General features: G+C 48.3%; 1 protein-coding gene across 4 annotated transcripts in view; it reads left to right on the top strand.

The window, feature by feature from the left end:
• FRMD4A (FERM domain containing 4A) overlaps window positions 1–23,297 on the top strand; it is a 582,202-nt gene that overhangs the window by 501,209 nt on the left and 57,696 nt on the right. For all 4 annotated transcript variants that reach the window (XM_045857669.1, XM_045857670.1, XM_045857668.1 and 1 more), the window contains exons 12-13: window positions 16,025–16,101; window positions 21,150–21,288. In XM_045857669.1, coding sequence (XP_045713625.1) covers window positions 16,025–16,101; window positions 21,150–21,288 — 216 coding nt within the window. The remainder of the gene's footprint in view (window positions 1–16,024; window positions 16,102–21,149; window positions 21,289–23,297) is intronic.

The following is a 23,297-nucleotide window of genomic DNA, read 5'->3' as shown; positions in this document are numbered from 1 at the left end:
AGATTAAAGTGCTGTTGTCCTTGACATTGCAAATATCGTTACAGTTTTTTTTTATACTTAACGTGAGAGGTGGGATCGCCACGAAGAGCAAACAATGTCTCTTTGTTAAGAGGATTAATTTTTTTCTTGGTCGTGGGATCTGGGAACCAAGGGTCCCTCTGTTCCCACAGGTTCCTGTGGGGGCTGTTTTGGAGTCTGGCACTGAGTAGGTCAAACCTCCAAGGACACCAGCTTGTATTCTTGTCATATTCTTATTGAAGTTGTGCCCACAGTACCCGTGCTAGGGTCAGACTGTCACTCTGAAGAAGGTGGTGCTGTGAGCAGGAAGTAAGAGCATTGCCCCATCTGGGTGGATAACCCTTAGAGAGCAGCAATAATGTGAGCATAATTTCTCTGTAGTGGTGCCAGAAGAGAGAGGTGGAATTACACCTTTAAGAAGAGGCAGGTCCACATCTCTCTCAGGGTGACACGCATGGAGGTACCTCTTGGAGGACAGTGCACCTGGCCCCTGGGGTACTGGTCACAGGGTTCTCATATAACCCTGTGGGTGCTACAAACCTGCTCCCCGTGCAGCCACCCTGTTCAATGGAGTGGAGAGGTATCTGCTCTAGGAGTCAAGAAAGCTCAGTTCTAGCTCCACTTCCGCAAGACGACTCACTTCCCTGGGGGCTCAATGTCCTCATCAACACGGCTGTTGCTGTAGGTGATCAGGACCCTCGAGGCTGAGAGACTCTTGAAAGTGGAAATAAGTCAGAGGACTGCATCAAGGATAAGCCCATTGCACAGCCAGAAAGGAGCAACAAATAAAAGGAAAAATAAAAAAGCAGCATGTTCCCAGAAGAAAGTGGTAGAGAGAGAAAATGCTCATTTTCAGGTAGGTCTCTTTTTGTTCTCAAGTTTGGCCAAAGCCCAAGCTAGATCTGATTAGATGACCAAGGTCCTCTTTCTCCCTTGCCCAGACTGACACATCTGTCCCTCCTGTGGGGTGCGAGGTCTCCAGGACTCATCCACTGCCCACAGCAGGGACTGGTCTCAGGCTTGTCCTCCCTGCACGAACAGGCACCTGTGACAGCTGAAAAGGCCATTTAAACAGCTACGTTGATTGTGAGGACTGTCAGGGTCAAACACATTTGATATTTTTAACATGCAAATAAACACCCAGCCTGACAGGCCAGCAGCCCCCTGAGGCTGACAGCTTCTCAGTCACTCACAGAAGCAGAGTCCCACCACTCAGGGAGCCCCACTGACCTTGGATGTAACGTAAAGAAACAAATCAAAACCGAGCATTGTTGTTGCATCCCAGAGGAGCATCCCCCGCAGAAGAGCGCCCAGTAGCCTTACCCACTCCAAAAGGAGCCACGAACCCAGAAACTGAGGAACACAGTTGGGTTTCCTGGCTGAAAAACCAAAGCCTTTGCTAATCTGAGAAGAACACTCACCACCTGAGACTCGAGAAGCAAAATGCTTTCATCTCACACTGCCCTTTCAAATGTGTTCAGATAAAAAATAATGCAGTCGGACCCTTGACTTTTCACACCACTCCAGGTAACACAAAGTCACACAGTCACGTTAAGTAGCAAAATGAATTTTATTAAGAAATTAGAGTGCCCCCGTCCTTTATAAGAACCAGAGCTCCAAGCTTGATTTAAAGGGAAACCGTCTCCGCTTTCCCAGTTTGGCCGCACCTCTCCTCCCCAACCCATCCACACTGGCTTGGTGAGATTCCTCAGGCGGGAGTCAGGCAACAGGCTTAGCTGCGCCTTAACCCCAGGAGATGCTGGCCTCATCCTCCCGAAGATCCTCATTTACCCTCTGCTAGTAGGTTTGCTGAAGGCGTGCGCCCCTCTCTGGGCAGGGCTCGCCCAGGGCACATGTTTTTACTTCTAAAATCTTCCCTCAGTTTCTGTCTTCCTAAATGTTTTATACTCCAGCTGAGGGAAAGGGTTTGAGAGTCATCTGAACCATAAGGATTTAATATTTAAAAAAATTTTAATTATGGTAAAAAAACACGTAACATGAAATTCACCATCAGCACCATTTTGAAGTGTCTGGTTTAGTAGCAGTAGGTATATGGACGCTGCTGTGCAAACATCTCCAGAAGTTTTTCATCGTGCAGAATCTGAGCTGTCCCACCAAACCAGTCCTCATTTCCCCTCCCCCTCACTTCGGGCAACCACCGTTCTACTTCCTGTTTCTATGAGTTTGGATACTTCATATGAATGGTATTATACAGCATTTGTCTTTCTGTGACCATAGGGTATTAGTGTCCAAACTAAGACACTTCTGAAAGTGAACAAGGGCACTGGTTAATCATCACACAGCCTGAAACCGAGCACAGCTCTCACAGGCTCCCCGGGGCCCGTCGTGGCCTGTCACACCGGCACGGGGACCTGCCTAGCTAGCTAGCTCTTGGTCTTTTTCTTTTCCCTCTCCCCGTACATTTCTGCTCACTGTTCACTTTAAGGAGATTGATCATCTCATAGTCTCAGCCCGGACTTCCATTCTCAGGTCCTGGGGCTCTGGTTGTGCTGTGGAGTCATTACCCAACAGATAGCATGATTTGTGCCAAAGCTGTCGCTGAGCCAGCAGCTGGGGAGACTTCAGAGAGCCCTTCCATCCAACCACCCCGTTCTGTTCAGCAGTGCCCCCAGGTGTTTCTGGTACTGCGTGCAGCTTTGCAAGTCTGCTTGCCAGTCCTTACAATCATTCTGGAAGGTGCATCCTGGCACCGAATGTGGCCTGTAGGCTCCCCAATCCCAACCCCTGAGCGGACCCAGCCTCCTTGTGATGAGTGTTCTTGTCCCAGGCTTTTAGGAGGGCACAGACTCCAAAGGGTCTGGATGCCATGCTCTCCAGGCCTGACGTTTGGCTGGAAACCAAATCCCAGCCTGCCTACAACATGCATGAGGAGCCACAGCTGAGTCAATTTCCTCTGTGTGTGCATGTGTGCACCTGTCTGTCTGTAAATATGTCACTGAGTTGATGCTTTCAGCTGTGGGGTTGGAAAAGCCATCCAAAACGAGTCAGTGGCCAGATTTCTCACCTGCTGACACATGGAAGACAGCGGTGGTCACACAGCAGAGGACACCCCTGTGAGGTGCCTCAGCTGTGACAGCCGGAGCTGTCAGACTGGGGGAGGACAGCTGCCATCTGCAGAGGTCACCCCAGAGATCTGAGAGGAGGGCCTGGTAGGAGAACCGCCAGACAAGGTGGGAGGTGGTGCCTCAGGAGGGAGGTTTCTTATGAAGAAGGGGCATCATTAGAGATTGGGGGGAGGGGTTTCCTGGACTGCCAGCTCCTCGTAAATAATTTAGGGAGTTTTAACTGGAGAGTGTCTTATGATTCATGATTAACCCAGTCTAGAATGTACCGGTCCTAACAGGGAAGCTCCTACTCCCTTCGAGTGTCTCCCTGAGTCCAAGGCACTCACAAACCCACTTTTCTGACCAGCTGGACTTGCCTATTTCAGACATTTCAAATGGAGGAAAACAATCTGGGACCTTTTGTATCTGGCTTGCTTCACTTAATGTTTTGAGGGTTGCTCCATGATGTAGCACGAATCAGAACTTTATTTCGGGGCTGAGTAATATCCCCCTGTCCTCTGATGTTTACTTCAGCGCCTTCCACAGTAACACAGCACGCCGGTGCCCTCGGGTCTTCACACTTGCTGTTCATCCTCACACGGTGCAGGCTCTGACAGCCCCTCTGACCCACCTTTATGTTCATCCTCTGACTGCCTTACTGCATAGTTTTCTTACTTGCCTACCTGTCCCCTCACAAAAACACATAGAAGGTTTTGTCTGTTTTTTTTTTTATTATTGTGTGCCTAGCATGGTACCTGACACGTGGTAGACACTCAATAAATAGATGTTTAACGAATGAAAGCGTTCAGGGCAGAATATCCAAAAGCTTGTTGTGACCCATCTCCGATTTCAAGAACATCTCTGTGCGTGTATGTGGTGGCCTCATTGAAATAAGGACGAGTAGTAAAGCTCCTCTAAGGAAGGGTTTGAGAGTGAGGTGTTATGGGGAGAGGAAGGCAGGAGGGAGGCATGAGGGCTTCTCACAGCTCGGACTGTTGATGGGAAACTGAAAAGTATACAGAGTCCCAACGGTCCCTGTGGACTGTCTCTCAATTCTACTTTTTGTCTCTTAAACTAAAAGGACCACAAGAACCTACAGTAACTAGACACCGAGAGTGAATTGCAGGAGTACGGCAGACCACTGAGCAATTCTGGGCTCTCTGACAGTCTCTTCTTTCCTTGAAACAGGAAACATTATGCTGGGAACCACTGCTTGATGAGTCTGGTAAACTTCACCTTGTCTCAGTAGAGAGCTCTCAGCTAGTTTCTGCTGAGCTGTCCAATACTTAGCAAGCTCTTTGAGTTGTCGTTGTTTTAATGAACATGGTTCAAAGGGGAAGCCCAAGCTGAGCTGACCTTCCTGAAAGTGTGAACCTGTGTAACACTTGTGAACCTGGCACAGACCAAAGGCATCACTGTGAACCTGTCCTCACTCCCAGTGCCCTGAAGCTCAGTGGCAGTGCCTGCAGGTGAACAGGGAGGGAACTGAGGCAGTTTCCAGGTAGAATGAGTGGGGAGGAGTCACTGCAGGTCAGGACTAGGATTCCAGCTTGAGCCCCTAATCTCCCAAGATCTTAGATGCCCCCCATTCACTTTGAAATCCAGCGTAGTTCAGACAGAACTCGCAGAAGGAGAAAGGGCTATGGTCCTGGGTTGGGCTCTTGAGCTGGCACTCACGGCCACTTCCCTCTTGCCACATGCCTTGCAGTGTGGAAACATGTTTTTAACAAGATGTCTGGGTTCAACCACTGATGGTTCCTGCTATCATGGAAGTTGCCTGAAATTCAAGCAAACAGATCAGGGTTCAAATACCACCACTCCTCATCTGTGTGGCTTTGAGAAAGTGACTTAAATTTTCTGCACTTCAGTTGCTGTAATACCTGCCTCATAAAGCTCTTCACTCATTCGTTCACTCAACAATAATTATTAAGTGCCTAATATGCCTCAGGGATTGGGCTAGGTGCCGGGAAAATACCTTCAAAGAGCTTAGTCGGGTAGAGGAGACATTTGAGTAGAATAGAGAATTGCAACATGGGATGGTAATTGCTCTGGCAGAGGGGTGTATGTGAATATCTGGGAGAACTAGCGTGGATGGGGCTGGGAGGCTGGGGTTCGGGGCAACTCTGGTGAAAAGAAAGGGGTGTAGGGCAGGCTGCTGAGTAGAAGACTGCACTTCCTCCTCTGATGTCACCCCCGACCCCCAGATTCACAGCTCCCCAAGTTGGTCTGCCCTCCCTCAGAATTCCTCTGGGGAAACAGGAACAAAACAGAGCTTTAAATAGGAGCTGCCCCTGCCCCCCGCCCGAAAGAGATTCTAGAGTTAGCATTCTCACCTCTGGAAAACGCCCTCATCTCTCTTTCTGGGAAGGCAGAATTGTGGGGCAGATACACAGTTGCCCCAGCAAGAGGATCCTGAGAGAGAAGTCACCAAATTCAACTAGGGCCCAACCTGCAGAGATGGCCCCTCCTGCCCTTCAGGCAGCTTTGGGGTTAGACCCTCCAGTGGGAAGTCAGGGCTGAGGTGGGACAGGCCCCGGGTTCCCCTCTGTGTTGGCTGCAGCCGCCACTGCAGAGCAGCCGGCAAGACCATGAGTGTCTTTGGCAGCAGCCTGACTTGAAAAGCCAGCTGCCAACCCTGGCCCCGTGCCCACTCAGCCTCCGTGCTCCCTGAGCCGCTCTCCAACCAGGAGCGGCTAGAGCTCACCCCTGAGGGCCCTGGCGGCAGGCATCCGCCTCCTCCCAGCACGGTACCCGCAGAAACCACACCTGCAGGACCAGGCCCTCCCCGGCAGGACCAGGATGGGCCAGCCTGGGAAGCACTGCTGTTTTAAAGTGTACACAAGCCTCTGGCAAACAGTTATTCCCGCCGGGCCTCGAGGCTTCCTAATTTCTTTCAGCTTTGTTTCACACGGATACCATTGGGTAGAGTTTTGTCATTTTCATCTTTTTTTTTCTTAGTTTGATTGTGCAGGTTTTAGTCATGAGTATATATGTTTGTTTCCACATAGCGCCAGTTGCCAACCCATTCTCTGTCCCACTGCCCCTGTCTTCTCTGGAGTCAGATGCCTCCACAGGGAAGTCGGGAGACTTACCATGATGCCACACCTCTGACAGAGCTGCCAGGTGTAAGAGAGCTGAAAATTGCCTCTCATGCTAAAAGAAAAAAAAAAAACACCTACCCAAAACAAACAAACAAAAACAGAAAAAAAAGCCCATATGCTTTCCTCAAAGTCTGCCCTCCAAAGTAGCCAAAACAAAACCCCCTACAGCATCCCAGTTGCCCTTGCAGGTGACATGGCCCATCATAATTCAGAGATGTCAGATATGCCTTGAATTAACTCCTCCTTTGACTCCTCCCACTGACATAGTCATAGCAAGTGTAATTAGCTTTCAAATGTTTTTTGAAGGGGACCCTGGAGCACAGAGAGGGTACGCCACACATAGCTGGGTCACCTCGCCCGTGGCTAGAAAGCCCACAGCTGGACCCAGAGGTGCTGCCTGGCCGGCTTCTCCGTTCGAACACTAGCCTTGTCCATGCCCCAGCGGCCCCTCTGAGAAGAGAAGAAATGACAGGAGTATGCGGAGGATAAGAAAGGAAAAATACTTTCAACTTCTTTGTAAAGTTTTTACATTTGCCAAAGCTTTATTATACGTTTTTCTGCAACAAAAGCCAAAGTACACAGAATAAAATCATATAGAGAAAGAGGCCCTCCCAGGAGAAAAAGAAAAGGAAATTGAGTCCAGTGGGGAAAAATAAAATGGCATGTTTTCTGTAGGCCTGTTTAACCCTTGGTGACCCTCTTGCCCTTTTTCCTCTGGTAGTAATGACTCATCAGGCCAACGCTAAAAGGTTTTTGATGGGTTAAAAAGAGGCCATCCATGAAAGGGGTCAAGGCCCAGCGCTTTGGGTGTCTGTCACTGAATGAACCAAATCTATTTAGAGCTCGTGTCCTCCGACAGTGAGGAGGAAGCAGCCGGCCAGAGGGACATCTTGATCGCATTAGGTCTGGCTGCGGAGAAGAATTAGCCATTGTTTCCTTTGCTGGGGTTGTGCCCCTCTCAGGAGGTGACAGTTGCCAGGAGCCCTCTTTCAGTGCAGGTAAGGGAGGGCATGCTCACACGTGCTTTGTGAGCAGATTGTGGGCGTAGTTGGCCAGTGCTGGGGCCTGTCTGGTTCCCAGTATGACCCATTCCCTGAGTACTGAGCTGCATTGCTATTGGGTACTTTCTTCTCAGGGAGAAGGTTTGGGGATTAGAAGTTATAGCAGGAAATGGTCAAAACCGACTCAGGTGCTGACTGGCTCAGAACGGGGACCAAGAAATCCACAGATGATTCAGCGAACAGCAGCAGTAACCCCTGAGCTGGGTTGGGCCTCTGCTTGCATTATAACTGATCCAGTGAACAGGGAACATTTTTTTTTAAATGCCCGTGACACCATGTTAGCCATCTTTTAAAGAAAATTACACAGACCTGTACTTTGGCCTGATACATGTTCAAAGTATTCAGAATTTTATTTTTTTACATTAAGAAGAATACTTGCATATAAATGATGGAGGGAAAAGAACATAATAACAAATAAAAAATAAATATACTAGCTACCATTTTAAGCACTTTATATATATTCATTCATTCATACAGCAGCCCTGTGAAAACAAAACTTCTTATTGGTGGTAGCATTTCAAAGGTGAGAAGACTAAAACACAAATTATATTGCTAATGATGCACAGCCAGTAAGTGGCAGACAGTGAGGCTTTGAAAACCATGCTTTTAATCAGTCTTAGTCTATATTGTCTCCCAAGTAGGAATTGTGCTAAGACAAGCTACTGGATTTTTTAAATTCCAAAGAGAAGCAGTGTGACATGCGGGGATTTACAGTGCTGACCTTCAACCCATCCACAGGATGTGGGAATGCCCACACACAGCCCTCCTTTTACAGGAAAGGAAGCTGAGAAGCAGAGGGACTTACAAAGTCAGGGCAACCACTGAGGCCTCCTGACTTCCACACCAGCGTTCTTGCCCCTCAAAATGATGAACTGAACGATGGAGAGTAGTGATGAATGAATATTGATTATCTAAGACAAAAGCATGAGAGGTATCTCAGTAAGAGAGTGTGACAACTCTATAGATTTTTAAAAGCCTGATACAGAAACTACAGGTGGTTTTTTTTACTTTTTCAAATTGAGGTAACATTGGTTAATAACAGTATGTGAACTTCAGGTGTACAACATTGTAAACTGGCATCTGTATGCACTACAGCATGCTCACCACCCAGGGTCTAGTTTCCAACCATCACCATACATTTGACCCTTTTTACCCATTTCACCCTCCTCTCACCCCTTCCCCTTTGATAACCGCCCATCTGTCATCCACATCTTGTTTTTGTTCTGTTTTGTTTTTTATTCTACATATGAGTGAAATCACGATATTTGTCTCTGATGTATTTCACCTAGCATAATACCCTCAAGGTCCATCCACATCGACTTAAATGGCAAGATTTCATCTCCAAGTATTTTGCAGCTGAGTAGAATTCCTGTGTGTGTGTGCATATCATATCTTCTTTCCCTATTCATCCATCATTGGGCACTTAGGTTGTTTTCATATCTTGACTATTGTAAATAATACTGCAATAAACATAGGGATGCATGTATATTTTCAAATTAGTGTTTTTGTATTCTTTGACTAAATGGCCAGAAGTGGAATAGCTGGAGCATGTGGTAGTTCTAATTGAATTTTTTGAGGAATCTTCAGACTGTTTTCCATATTAGCCACACTGATTTACAATCCCACCAACAGTGCACAAGGTTTCCCCTTTCTCCAACACTTATTTCTTGTCTTTTTTATATTAGTCACCCTATCAGATAGGAGGTGCTAATTCATTGTGGTTTTGATCTGCATTTTCATAATAATTAGTAATGTCAAATATTTACTCAGTTGCCTATTGGCCATAGGTATGTCTTTTTTTTGGGAAAATGTCTATTCAAGTCCTCTGCCCATTTTTAAATCAGGTTGTTTGTTTTGTTATTGTCGAGTCATATGAATTCTTGTTATAATTTGAATGTTAATTCCTCATTGGATATATGATTAGCAAATATCTTCTCCCATTCGGTCAATTGCCTTTTTGTTTTGTTGGTGGTTTCCTTTGCTGTGTAGGTACTTTTTGGTTAGATATAGTGCCATTTGTTTATTCTTATTTTTGTTTCCTCATTGTTGAAGTCAAATCCACAAAAACATCACTAAGACTGATGTCCGGGAGCTTAGCACCTATGTTTTCTTCTATTTATTTTGTAGTTTAAGGTCTCGCATGCAAGTTTCTAATCCATTTTAAGTTGATTTTTGCGTATTGTGCAAGATCATGGTCTAGTTTCTTTCTTTCTTTTTTTTTTTTTTTTGCATGAGGCTGTCCAGTTTTCCCAGTACCCCTTATCAAAGACACTTTCCTTTCTCTGTTATATGTTCTTGGCTCCATTGTCATCACTTATTTGTCCTATATGTGTGGGCTTATTTCTGGGCTCTCAATTCTGTTCCATTGGTCTGTGTGTCTATTTTTCTGTCAATCAGTATTATACTGTTCTGATTACTATAGCTTTGTAGTACAGTTTGAAGTTGGAGAGTATGACACCTCTGCCCCCCCCCCCCCCCCCCACCCCCCACCCCCCCCCCAACCCCCCATGGATTGCTTTGGCTTTTGGGGGTCTTTTGTGGTTCCATACAAATTTTAGTATTTTTCATTCTATTTCTGTGAAAAATGCTCTTAGGATTTTCATAGGGATTGCATTTGAATCTATAGATTGCCTTAGGAAACATTGTCATTTTAACAATGTTAATTGTTCCAATCCATGAGCACAGAATATCTTTCCATTTCTTTGTGTCTTGTTCAATTAACTGTAGATGATTTTAAACTCCATTAGGAAGTTATTACTACATGAGTACCATCTGCTTTGTGGATGTTGCATCTTCTGAAATAGATTTAGATTGCAAGCTTCTTACAATACAAATGTGCATTAGACATGATGTCCTTCCTTTTCCTATGAGCATAGGCTCCTACAAAGCAGACACCACTACTTGAGTGATTGAAAGGGGGATGGGGATTACATGTTGCCTAAAACCCCAAGGCCTTGCTTCTTTCTTCTTTAAGTATAAAGTAAAATATATTGCATGCCTACGGAACTGATATAAAAAATGTTTGACATATGGTGTTAACCCACTAAAAACATATACATGCTTTCATTGTTCCCTAGCATTAGTTCTCCTGTAATATCAGAACCTCATCAGGGCTCACCTGATAATGTTCTCTAAGCACATGGGCTTGGGTTTCCTGTGGTACATTTCCATTTTAAATAAACTCCACCTACTCCTTTTGTCCTGTAGCCCTCGAGGTATAGCCCTCATGGCAACTCATTTTTTATTTACTGAAGGTATAAATATACCCAGAAAGTAGTGAGTGACAACCTTTCTAGAAAGTGAACAGAGCAGAAGTAAAATAAAGAAGTTGAATAGTGTGTATGTTTCCTCTGAGCCCAGAGATTATTCCTGGCCATGAGTCTAGTCTTCTTAGAAGACAACTCCTTGCTGGTATTTGAAAAGCATTCAGCATCATGTAGACTGCCAAGGGCCTTTGAAAAAGTGATCATTTACTTAATCATCAGCTTGAAACAGCCTTGTTCTCACTCATTGTCAGGACTCCTTGGTGTGTTAGAAAGAGCCCAGGACAGAAGTCACAAGAGTGGGTCCCAACAGCAGTTACTTATTTAACCTCTGCTAGTCCCTTAACCTCTCTCCACTGGGCTTTCTTTATCTGCGAAAGGAGGGGGCTAGACCAGATGGTTGCTGGCATTCTGTATAATGGTCTCTCTAGGAGAAGCAGGAAGTTACTCAGAGAGAGGTCATTAAGAGACTTGGTGATTCAGCTTCAGGGACAGGAGGAAGACAGGACTCCCTGAAGTCCTAGTCAAGAATCAAAGCCACTAGAGTGAGCTTCCTCTCAAGACTTTATTTCTGCATCATTCTGTAAGCTCTCCCACCACCCACGTGTTGTCCCGGCACTCAGTAAACACTTTTAGGGAGGAAGTCTCATGGAGTCAGGGCTCCTTCGTCTGTCCCTGGTGTGTGTGTGTGTGGGGGGGGGGTGGTGTATCGTTAGCCCTTTCCTGCTCTGGCCGGCAGCTGTACACAGGATGTGGGAATCCAGAAGACCAGTTAATGGGACCCGCTAACCAGGTCCTGCCCATTAGGTGTCTGCATGCACCCTGTCCCGCTTGGGGCTGAAAGTGGCATTTATTAGCCACTCTTGTTTGCTGTCCATGGGAAACAATTTTCTGTCTATTTTATGCCTTAGGACATTTTCTCCCCAAAAGGGAAAGTAGAAGATCTGTGATTTCTTGGGAATCAGAAGTCTGAGTCAGAAATAACGACTCCACATCTAGTACCAGCCATCATCCCAACAATGGTGACAAACCCTGTTTCCTTAAAACCACTTCCAAAAAAACCACTTCTCTTCATTTTAATCAGGGCAAGCACAAATGATTAAGGCTATTCTTAATTATGATTTTTGTTGTTGGTCTTCTCTTGAGCATTACCGAATACTAAGACACCTATGAGTAGACTACTAGAGGAATCCAAAACTGTAAGAAGAGAAAGAAGTAACATCACTTGTAGCATAAAAGGGAAGAAAAGTCACTCTAGAGGACTAAACAGATTTGGTTTTATACTTCTTACAGTCACACTGTTGCTCATTTGTAAAAATCATTCTACTCATAAGGTTAACTAGCCATTAGTGAGTAAGACCTCTTCCCACCAATCAGTGACCCGTGTGGAAAGGAACATAGTTGGAGGTTAGAGTAATGGGCCAGGTGCCCTTGACCCCTATTTCTGGTTCCTTCACTGACTTGCTATGTGGCCTTAGGCACTTTCTCCTAGCTTCTCTGAGCCTCATTTTCCTCAAGAAGAAAATTTCCCATTCACTCTTCTCAGGATGCTAAAAGATCAAAGAAGGGATGTTCACAGATCATTTAAAGATGCCCCGATGAAGCCCTGGTTGGTGTGGCTCAGTGGATTGAGCACTGGCCTGTGAACAGAAGGTCACCGGTTTGATGCCTTGTCAGGGCACATGCCTGGGTTGCAGGCCAGGTCCCCAGTTGTGGGTGAGCAAGAAACAACCAATCGATGTTTCTCTCCCTCTCTTTCTCCCTCTCTTCCCCTCTCTCTGAAAATAAATAAGTATATAAATAAATAAATAAAATCTTTAATAAAAAGAAGCCCCAATGAAGTGTATTAGAAAGGCCTTGATTTAATATTTATTAATTAATAAATCCTCGGTCATCAATCAACCCAGGTATTTTATCTTCGAATTAGCTCCTTGGGCATAATTGCCATGGGAGTTACGCCAAATCCTAAAGAACTAGCACAGTCACAGTGATCACCGTGTGTGTGTCTGATGGGTCTCTGTTTGGAGTCACAAAGCACATGGACATCTTTGCCTCATGCCAGAGTTCTGAAGCAGCTGTACTGAGCCAGGAAGTCTCTCTTAAAGTGACACAGATGATCAGGAGCTGCCCCCAAACCAGCACTGTTGTAGCCTGTTGTCCGAGAGGCACAGTCAAGTGTCTTCTATTTGCTTGTTGTTGTTCCCCAGCCAGCTTCAGTGGAGGGTTTAACAGGCAGGGCCTACGTACGAGCGGTGGGGCTCAGGGGCAGAAATGCACAGCCCTGGTGAAGGGACAGTGCCCTTGCGGCCAGGGGCAACCAGCTGGTGGCCTGCCCCCTGGATGCACAGCAGCAGCTGGCTGCCCTGGAATCCTGCTGCCCAGCCCCTCCTATCCCCTCGAGGGAGGAGAAAGGGTTAGGCCAGTGTGCCTGGTTCCTGGGATCCTGCTAATGTCCCAGTGCAATGCTGTCCTGAACAATTGCGTTCAGTCACCTCACTCCCACCTCTCTTCCCAGCACTTCATTTGCAAAAATAGTTTTTGAAACCCCATCTTAGAGCAGATGTGAAGCAGAGCCATGGCTCTGCCCCTGTTAGAAAATGTCTACAGACATCATCCTAGGGAGAAGCCAGAGCCAGGCGACCAGGGTACAGGGCCAGGACGGGAGTCTGGGTGGCAGCAGCAGCTGTGGCAGTGGCGGATGGAGGGCCCGCAGCAGAGCCAGGTGGTTTGGGCTGGAGGCTGAGGAAGGGCCCTCTGCACCAACCACATGGGGAGCACTGCAAGGGAAGCCCCAGTTTGTCCTGTTTTGCAGGGAGTGGGGGAGGGAGGACTGCCAGGGAGTGAGCCTATGGCTCTGAGTGTTGGCTGGAGGGTCCTTCAGCAGGCAGTAGGGGCTCCAGATAAAAGGCCCAAGGGAGATGTTTGCAGGCAAGCCTGCACCAGGTTTCCTTACTTTCTTCTTGATAGAGTGGAGACAGCAGACGCAGAGTGAGCACCTTACCACACATGCTGCTGACCCCAGGACAGCGCCTGTGGCACCCAAACCAGCAGGGACCAAAGATGGGGGCCAGGGAATAGTTTGCAGGCCTGGTGCAGAATGAGAGTGCAGGGCCCTTCATCCAGATTTAGAGAATTTCAACGTGGTGACAGCGGAGTGCTACACCAGAAAGGGGCCCTTCTGAGCTCCGGGCCCTCAGGTCACACGCCCGTGACCATGGTCCTGGCCAAGGTGGGGGCAGCACAGGCACTGAGGGTCCCCCCAGGGACCAGCCATCATCCATCCACCCTTGTCCTCAAAAGCGGGGAGAGAAAGAGGCAGGGAATGATTGGACACTTCCTTGGAGGTTTCCAGTGTGTAAATAATCAAATTGTATTTTCTTAAACCCCAGTTGAGAGCTTAAGCAGGGAAATTTAAGAGTAATCTTGGTTCTGAGCTATTCTTTTATTTCCCAGGATTTGGGAGGAGTCAGAACAGTTAGGAATCATGATAAGATCTAGTTCATGGGGTGCTTAGCTTCTGCCAAAGCCATGTGGAGGGTCTGCCCCTGGAAGGGGCCGTTAGTGCCATTTCACAGATGGGAAAACAGGCTAAAGGAAGTGCTACCACTTGCCGAAGATAAGGCAGCTTGGATGTAGGAAAACCTAGATTCAAACAGACCCAGTCAGACTCCAGAACATGAGTGCTGGCCTCTTGGGACCGGATGCTCCTGCCAGGTTATGAGGTCAGAGTCAGGGAATCCAATGGTTCTGGTGCTTCTCTGGCTGTGGCTAAGTTCAAGTGGAGTGTCAGTAAGTGTCTCTCAACGGGGGCTCAGAGGAACTGTGAGGGCTTTCACGGAGGAGAGTTTAGTTAACACCACAGGGCATCAGCACGGAGCCCGAGACTTGGTCCTGTCATCTGAGTCCTATGGGTTCTCCTCAGGAGGCATTTCAGCTGTGACCTGCCACGAAACTGTCTGAGCGAGGGCAGGGCTCTGGGTCTCTTGCTTTCCTTGAAACGTCCCTCCACCCACTTGGAATTGCCCCTGAAGAAGAAAGAAAATTACAGCTTCCCTTGGCTTCAGAGTCACGTGTGCTTTGAGCTGTGGACCAAGGAGGTGGCTCCGTGACACAGGAGAATGGGGGTCCTCCTCCTTATTGTGTGGACAAAACAATCATAAAATTCTGCCCAACAGGTTCTGAGGAGAAAAGAATGCAGTCATTCTAGAAACTGTTTTTATTCCAGCCATTTGACAGAGGGGTGGAGTCCTCTAGCCCAGCTGTGACTAGCAGTCCTGGGCCTGGAGGGAGGGGTTGAGAGGACACAGGGAAATTGCCCTCAGGTCTTTAAGGAGAAGCCATGAGTAGGTCGGGGAGGGTCAGAAGCCCCAGATGACGGGGCTGTGGGTCTAGGGTGACATCCTGAAAAGTAGATGCTGCTGGGAGGAGCCTGGGCAGCCAAGAAGAGGATCCTTGCTGTACTCTTCTTTCACAAAATAAATTAAAATTCTAAATATATAGAAGGGGTACAGTGTGAATCAGATATAAATAACATGTGCATAACTTTAACCTCTTCTGACATTTCCCAGAGGGGTAAGTAACTTTCTTTTTCTTTCTATGAAAGGCAAGCCTCCCCACACCCTAGCAATGCTGCAGCCTTAATTACTCCCAGTCCCCGCAGTCAGCTTCTTAGTTAAGGGGTTCTCCCTTGGAAGGAAGAATGCCCACCGGGGCCTGAGGGGGGCCCCTGGGGAGCTCATTTTACTGCCCACTTTTCAGAACCCCCTTCACTCCCCTTCTCACCCCTCCCCACTGGAGCCCCTGCTGCAGGACCCTGGGCTGGCTTTGTGCTGCAGAGAGAAGCAGGGGCTTGACAGGCTCACGTTGTTATCTTGAGTTGCCTAGCCTGAAATAAGGTCAAGGCAGCCCCCGCCCTTCTCAGGCAGGCTTCCTGAGCTGCCGAATCACCGGGGTGAGTCCGAGCTCTTACACATTAGTGGCAGGAAGTCGAGTCCCGATGGGAGGCTGGGAATTTGAGCGCCTTCCCATTTCAGCACTGGAGGGAGGAAGCCTAGGGCAGCCCTCTCACAGATGGCTACTGCTTCCTCCTGAGCGGCTCTGTGCTGGCCCCTCTGCCCCTCCCGCCAGCCTGCCCCCTCTCGGTCCTCGCCCCCTCCCCTCTGCTTGGAGGGAAAAGTCTGCAGAGCTGGGAACTGTCTTGGAGAACTCAACAAAGGCAAAGCAGCCGGCAACAACTTGAAAAGAACTTGTTTTGTTCTCCTTCAGAAACCTGCAGGAAAATCCACACCCACGTTGCCAGGTTTTGAACTGGAGAGCGGCGTGTGTGTGTGTGTGTGTGTGTGTGTGTGTGTGTGTGTGAGTGAGAGAGAGAGAAGCCAGAGGCAGAGGAGGCGAAAACAACTGTGCAGTCTCTGCTTTGCTAAGGAAACGACCAGCTGTGGGAGTTCAGCAGCAAGGAGAGGACTGAGGCGGCGGGGAAGCACTCCTCAATGTAAACTGCGTTGTTTTCTGTGCAGATATTCCAGTGGAGGCAGTTGGAAAACCTGTATTTCAGAGAAAAGAAGTTTTCTGTGGAAGTTCATGACCCACGCAGGTAAGCTAGGAAAATCTTTTACTTCTGGGAGGGCATGGCCCACCCAGCATTATTATTTATGACCCTATTTTTGTGCTGTCATTGTTGCTGTTCATTTTGGCGGGGAGAGGGTGGGTGGTCATGGAGAACAGAGTTGGAATCAGACAGTGAAGCTTTGTTTCGTACCGTGTGTGTTGACACATGTGGCGGGTTCGTGTGTGTGTGTGTGTGTGTGTGTGTGTGAAGTTAGCCGTTCCACGGTCATCTCATCTACCCACACATGTTAGTTGCTTGTATGTGTGGAGTTGACTTTACATGCTGAGGGCATTTTAGGGAAGATTGGTAGCTCTTCATAACCAACACCAAACTGAGCCAGGCAGCGGCAGACTGAGTCCGTTTAGGAAGCTTTTGCCTGAGGAGCGTCTGAAGGATGGTTTGTCAGAGCTTCTGAGAATGAGTCTGGTAGGACGCTGCACACCCAAAGTGCTAAATTGTTGATTCTGGGAGCAGTAATGTTAGAGTGTTAGCCTTGTGGCTGGATGTGAAAGAAACACACTTGCTTTTCTCTCCACGTCACGTTGCCTGTCAGGCTGCGCTAGCGCACAAATCAATGCTAAGTCAGATGCTGAACAATAGGGTGCTGCTTTGCACTGCGGCGGGCCCTGCGTGGAAGGTTCTGGGGCAGTACGTGCCCGCTGCTTTTCCTCCCTTTGTCTGCTAGCAGTCCTGGAGTTCAGGCAGCCCAGAAACAGAAGCAAAATTCCCTAAAATCAAGCCTGACTCCCAAGAGCAAATTGCTTTGTATAAGTCTAAAAAACAGATTTACAGCAAGTAGAAGGCAGTCTAGGGAGACAGAAGAAAGGTCAGACTCCATGAAGAAGCAAATGTGGACTTTAGGTGCCATCCCCGCCCCAGCCCTGGCCCGGGAACGAGGAGCTGGCACCCGCTCCCCTCGCACATGGCCTGTGCGCACTCAGAACAAGCCGCTGCGCTGTGCCTCCTGGAGAGCTGAGGCCACAAGGGAGGCATCACCCGGCCAGGGGCCTAGGCTTACACACCAGCCTGGGTCCTGCAGCTGGTGATAACCAGGAAGGCTGCTGAGCTGCTTGCCTGGTTGTGCAATCTGCGTGAAACAGCCCCTTGGGTAGGGGAAGCGCTTACCCCACGCCCCACAGTCACTACAGGACGCGCAGACGGAGAGCGTCTGAGAGTCTGGTCCTTGCAGTCAGGTCAAGGCTATAGCATTGTGCAGAAGAACAACTTGCCCAGCATTCTCAGGGTCCTAAGAAGGGTCTTAGAGTCCGGAGACCCTGCCTCTGCACAGCAGGAATGCACTTGTGCAGGCGAGTGGTGGGGAGAGTGAGAGACACTGCAAATAATAGTCCAGCCAGGATGGAATGTACTGCTATTTGTCCAGGTGAACTGGGCCAGACCAGTCTTAGTAGTGCTAAAGAAGGGGAAACTTATGTGAAAAGAGTGAAATGAAGTGAGTGTTGCCACACTGGGTCAGATGCAGAGAGGGGGTGCTTGTCAGAGAAAAGCTAGAGACAGGATAGTGTAAGGGGCCGAGCTTGAGGGCTAGGCCGCCTTCATGTCTGTGCTCTGCTGGAAATTCTGCTAACTCGGGCATCTTGAACAGATCCTTGCATGTATGGGTGGGTGTGTATTTTCATTTTCTCTCTGAGTCTAGAGTCATATCTCTGATATAATACTAAGTTCCCTTCCCCAAGGCCCAAAGATATAGGAAAGAGTCCAAACCTCACGGAATACTATTAGGTGGGCCTTTTGCCTATTAAATGAAAGCGATCAGTCACAAAGTTGCTGGATAGCTTCTGTGTTTGGGCACTAAGAACAGGGCCCACCGCCCTTAAAGAACTTCTGGCATATTTGGAGAGACAGGCAGAAGAAGGGACGTGATATTTATTGTGTGTTCACCACGTGCAAGCCCTTTTCTCAATACTTGTTTGCATGAACTGTTTCAGGTCTTCCCTGTAACCCCAGGAAGTAGGTGCCCTAGTGTTCCGGTCCTACTTCTGGGGAACTGAGGCACAGAGAAGCAGAGTCACCTGCTCTGGGTTGTAAGTAGCTAGTACGTGATGGAGGCAGGATTCAAACCCAGGAGTCTGACGTCAGAGCTCACACACCGTACTGCTATGCTGTACACAGGGCAGCAGCGCCAACGCCCAGATGGCAGAAGCATAAATGCTCAAGGCTACCCAAAGCTGGGCTGGCCGGAGCGGCTTCCTGAGAAGGAGAGATCTGAGCAGAACCTCCCAGGGTGACCAGGATTTAAAGCTCGAGGTGGGCCCTCAGGGGGACAAAGGTGTGTCAGGAGGGGAAGAGACCTCGAGGAGCCCGAGGCAGCCTCAGCAGAGAGCAGGGTCACGGCCCCTAGAGGAAAACAGCTTCTCCGGCCCGAGGCAAACAGGAAGGGTCAGAGGAGGCCAGGAGAGGCCAGGGAGGTGTCGTCATCGATGTCAGAGCTGGAAGCCCAAGTCCACTGCAGCTTTAGAGATATCTTTTCCAAATAGGCGGACAAAGAGAATTGCTTCAGGTTAGTGGCAGAGCCTAAGCTGTAAGCCCTGTCTCTGCCTTCAGTAGGGGCTCTGCACAGCTTCATGGTGCTCCTTAAATTCAGCGGTCATCCTGTTGCTGTGTCCTTGTTTGTTTTGAGCAGGGAGAACAAATGTGACTGGATTTTGGAAAGGTTCAAAGGTTAGCCCCTCCCCCAAACCAGGAAGGAAGTCAGAACCAAAGTAACAGGATGGAAGTCCAGGGGAGAACTTGTCCTGAAGATATGAGATGTCGTCCATGGGACATGTTGGGGGCAAGGAGCTAACTAGGGGCACAGGGTACTTCCTGAAGTGTTAGCACAGGGGATCACAGAAGATGCAGTGGGATTTATTCCCCTGTGCATGTGCCCAACTCAACACCCACTGCGTTCATGTGGTTCTCTAGGCCTGGAAAACAGGCAGTTTCTAAGGTTTAGGTGAAACAGAAATGTGGGTGGGATGGGAAGAGGCTGAAGGGAACCGTGTAGGGAGGAGATAAATTAATGATGCGACGGGAGACAGGAGAAGGACTCTCAGTGTCTGATTAGATGCTCTTTGGCTAGCCTGGGACCACTCAGACCCGAAGCCTTTTTACTCAGCCTCACTCACTTTACCTGGAAAGTGTAAGCACCTAGCTTGGTACAACGCTCACCGCTTTCACTAAAATAGATAGCAAGCTCCTTTTCCTTTCTAATTCTGCTTTACTGGGAGAAAAAAATGTATTTACTCCCAGGAGCAGCCATTGTTGCTATGGAAGCCAAAAGAGGCATTCAGATCAGTTTCTTTACAAATTTACAGGTAACTGGGGGTGTCCTCCTCACTCTCACCAGCTCCTTTTCCCTTGCCATCAACTGTCTTTCATGCACTGGCATTTTCTCTTAACTTTTGTTCTAACTGAAGGGAAAAATACCCTGCCTGAAATCAGTATCACCGACTAACCACCAGATTTGAATTTCTCCTAAGAACTGGATTTAAAGAAGACCTACTGTTAAATGTTAGCTCCCAAGGGAAGGTGGTGGGAGCGGTTTTAAATTTTCTTCAAGGGAAAGTGTGCTGTGAAAAAGAAAATGTGATTATTCATAAGTCCTGACTACCTCAAGTTTCCTTCAAATTAGATACTCTAATCTTGAAAACGCACATTTTCTTCAGGCCCCACCCACTGTCCTGTCACCTTGCCCTGTGCACCCGTGCGTGCAGACACTGCTATAATAAATGCACTCCCCTGAGGACGCAGTTGTACAGCTCTTTCTCCCCCAATGCCACTGCTGTGCTGAGTTATGTTGGGCCTGTGTTCCCACTTTAATTTTTAAAGTCTCATTTCCGTACATATATGTACTCCATGTCTTCTCCATACATGTACATGTGCAGCAGGGTATTGGAAGGGGCTGGCTGAGCTCATTTCTGTCTGCCTGCCCACTCCTGCTTCTTTATATCCTATCTGCCCTCTGTGTGCATTTGAGAAATTGATGACCAACTCTTTCAAGGAACATGGAGCGAGAGCAATATAAGGAGTCCCAATCCCCTCAGAACCTCCCACAGGCTGTGCAACAGGATGAGATCAGACCAGGACCGGCTCCCCCTTCACCACAGGCGGCATTACCTGCTCAGTAAAGGACATTGCCCCAAGGCTTTCCTGTCTCTGGAGTTAGTCTTGGCTCAAAGCTAGAAGCCAAAGACCAGCAAGGGCCATCCAGTGACCTAGAATGCCCCGTCTTACCACAGACAAGCAGAGGCGTGGCCGCATTCTAACATTAAGGAGCCAGTAAATCAGAAGATCGGCATTATTCACAACAGCCAACATATGGAAACAACTTGTGTCTGTTGACAGACGAATGATAAAGAAATTGTGGTATTTTTACACCATGGAGTATTATTCAGCCTTAAAAAGGGAGGAGGTCTTGCTGTTTGTAACACCATGGGTGGACCTGGAGGACATTATGCTAAGCGAAATAAGCCAAAAACAGAAGAAAAACTGCATGATCTCACTTATAAGTAGAATCTAAAGTGAAGTTCATAGCAGCAGGAAGTAGAACAGTGGTTACCTGGCGTGGGGAGGTGGGGGGAGGGAGGAGGTGTTGGAAAAGGGCACTAGCGTTGCAGTTATGTAGTGTGAATAAGTCGAGAGCTAATGGACAGTGCGGTGACTACAGTTACTGATTCTGTATCGTGTCTTGGAAATTCGCCAAGGGCAGATTTCAGGTGTTCCCATCACACCAAAAGTAGTAACTGTGTGAGAATGTGACATGTTATAAGGTTGCCTGTAGGAATCATTTCACTGTGTCTGTGTGTATCAAATCATCCTGTGGTACACCTTGGATACAATTTTTATTCAAAAGAAATAAAAATATGGCCTTTGCTACCAGTGTCCCAAAGCAAGCACATGTGCCTGCTCATCTGTCACCTTCACATCAGGGCATTTAGGACCCAGTGGTGCTCAGGAAAAGCTGTTGACCGGTCAGTGGAGTTCTTCATCATACACAGAAACGTGGTCGACCCTTCTGATTCGTGCTTTCGCAGGGCGTCTGTGACGAGGAGGACGTTCGGGCACAGTGGCATTGCGGTACACACGTGGTACGCGTGTCCAGCGTTGATCAAGTCCATCTGGGCTATGGCCATTAGCCAGCACCAGTTCTATCTGGACAGGAAGCAGAGTAAGGTAAGTCCTTGTCTGGGACTGGGAGGGACCCTGCTGTGACCAGACTTCCGCCAAAGGGAGGTCAGACGAGAGCCCTTGCCTGGATCTCATTGTTTGGGGACTGAGGATCTGATGGGTGGGGACAGCACTGTGTCCTTTGCTCTGAGATGCGCACAGGCTCAGACCTGCTGTGGGGACTGTGGGAGGAATGAGGCAGCCCTTCAAAAGGGCACATGCCTCACACCTCGGTCAAGGGGCTCCGGCCAGGCCACTGTTAGAGCCACTCAGGCCATGAATGCAGCCAGGTAGGGCCCTTTGGAGGAATTCTGACCATGCTTCAACCTCAAGAACCTCTTCTAGGAGCACGCAGTGAAGCCCTTTTTGGTGTTTAAACAGTGACATATTGTTTTCTTTTTGAGGGGAAAAAAAAGCAATCATTCTCAACTAATAGACACCACCTAACTGTTTAGGGTAATTGCTGTGAAAACCCTCCAGGCATTTCCAACAGCCAACTCCATTTTTTAAAAAAATGCAAAGCAGGAAACTGGGGAGGGGGAAAGCAACAACTCTGTTTCCCTCAGGTAGACCTGGAGCCTAAGGCCTTGGTAAACAGTCGTCTGAGAGGGATTCCATCCAGCCCCACGGGCGCATGTTCTGTGGGTGGGAGAGTGACGTCTCCTCAGTTCACACACAGCTTATATAAACACTAGCACACTGCCCCCTCTTCTTCCAGCCGTGTCTGCCCAGCCAGCTTCCCTGGCGTTGCCCCCACAAACCACTCCCATTCACTACCCCTCAGGTGAACAGCATTTTGAGATGGGTCTTGCGCGTTTCTCAGGATCTTGCTGCTTTGGGGCTGGGGGTGGGGGTGGGGGTGGGGGTGGGTGGAATACAGAACTACAAAGCGACAGCTACCTTGGCCCCTGGCCTGGTCAGTACCACCACCTGTAGGAGGTTCTGTCCCATTGTATGAGTTCTTGGGAGGGGTGGACTTGGCAGGATCCTGGGCTTACCAGGCATAAGATTAGTTGGATCGGGGCCATTTTGGGTCTTTTCAGGTTTCTCTTTTACCTTATTTTCCATCTGGGTGGAGTTGCTTCTTCCCTGGACTGGGGAGAGGCATGGACGGAGAGAGCTGGGATTGAGTGGGAGGTAAGAGAATGATAGTAAAATAGTAGGGCGGGAAGAAAGAAGTAGCCCTTCAAGGTTTAATTCAGTTTTCAATCAGTGCCTTTTCTGTGTAGCAGTGTCTCCTTTGTAACATTTTCTCCTCCACTCAGTCTTCTTCCTGACCCTTTTTTGGTTACTTTCCCAGCTAAATGGGCACAGGATGGAGCATTTTTCTTGCTAGGAATCATGCGAGTATCCCACAGCTCTCTGAGTGTTGATGGGCGTTGGCCCAGGAATTTGAGGGCCGATTAGATCAAAAGATAACTGGGCCCAAGGGTTCTGACTCACGCTTTGGAGGGAGTCAGTGGGTGGGGGTCAGCACTTTGCCCTCCAGGGGCAGGACTTAGAGGCCAAAACCGTAGAACACGGAATCCACCCTCTGTGGTGTTCAGCAACGAGGGGGTGAGGACAATCCTCCTGAGCCCCACTGCCAGTTCCTCTTGCATGCAGATGCCCTCCCCCCATGCAATCATACTACGATTTTGAGCAGGGGAAAGAGAAAAAAGAGTATTTCACCCTAAGGATATACATTAGCTGTTTGAACTCCTCCTCCCACCCCATGCCGTTTGTTTAGTTTGTTTGTTTGTTTGCTTTTTCTCAGATAGTCTCTTGGGTAACTCAGGATTAGGGCTCTATTGCCCCATTCTCAAAGGTGACCTTACTGTGCAGACGGAGAAGCCTTGTTCATCAGGCTTACTGGGCAATCCATTGATGCAATAAGCAAACCTCAAAAAGGAATGATCAAAGAGCACATTAACAAGGTGTCTTCTAAAAGGCCAAACCAAATGCCCACAGCAACAAGAAAATTTCCGCCATCCTCAGCAGCCCTGACTGAAGGGAGTGCAGGCACTCCCGGGGCC

The sequence above is a fragment of the Phyllostomus hastatus genome, unplaced genomic scaffold (assembly GCF_019186645.2).
Source record: "Phyllostomus hastatus isolate PE091 unplaced genomic scaffold, TTU_PhHast_1.1 phas_scaffold_1674, whole genome shotgun sequence".
Lineage (NCBI taxonomy): Eukaryota > Metazoa > Chordata > Mammalia > Chiroptera > Phyllostomidae > Phyllostomus > Phyllostomus hastatus.
Note: the sequence above shows the minus strand (reverse complement) of the source record. Positions and strands in the feature narration are given on the sequence as shown.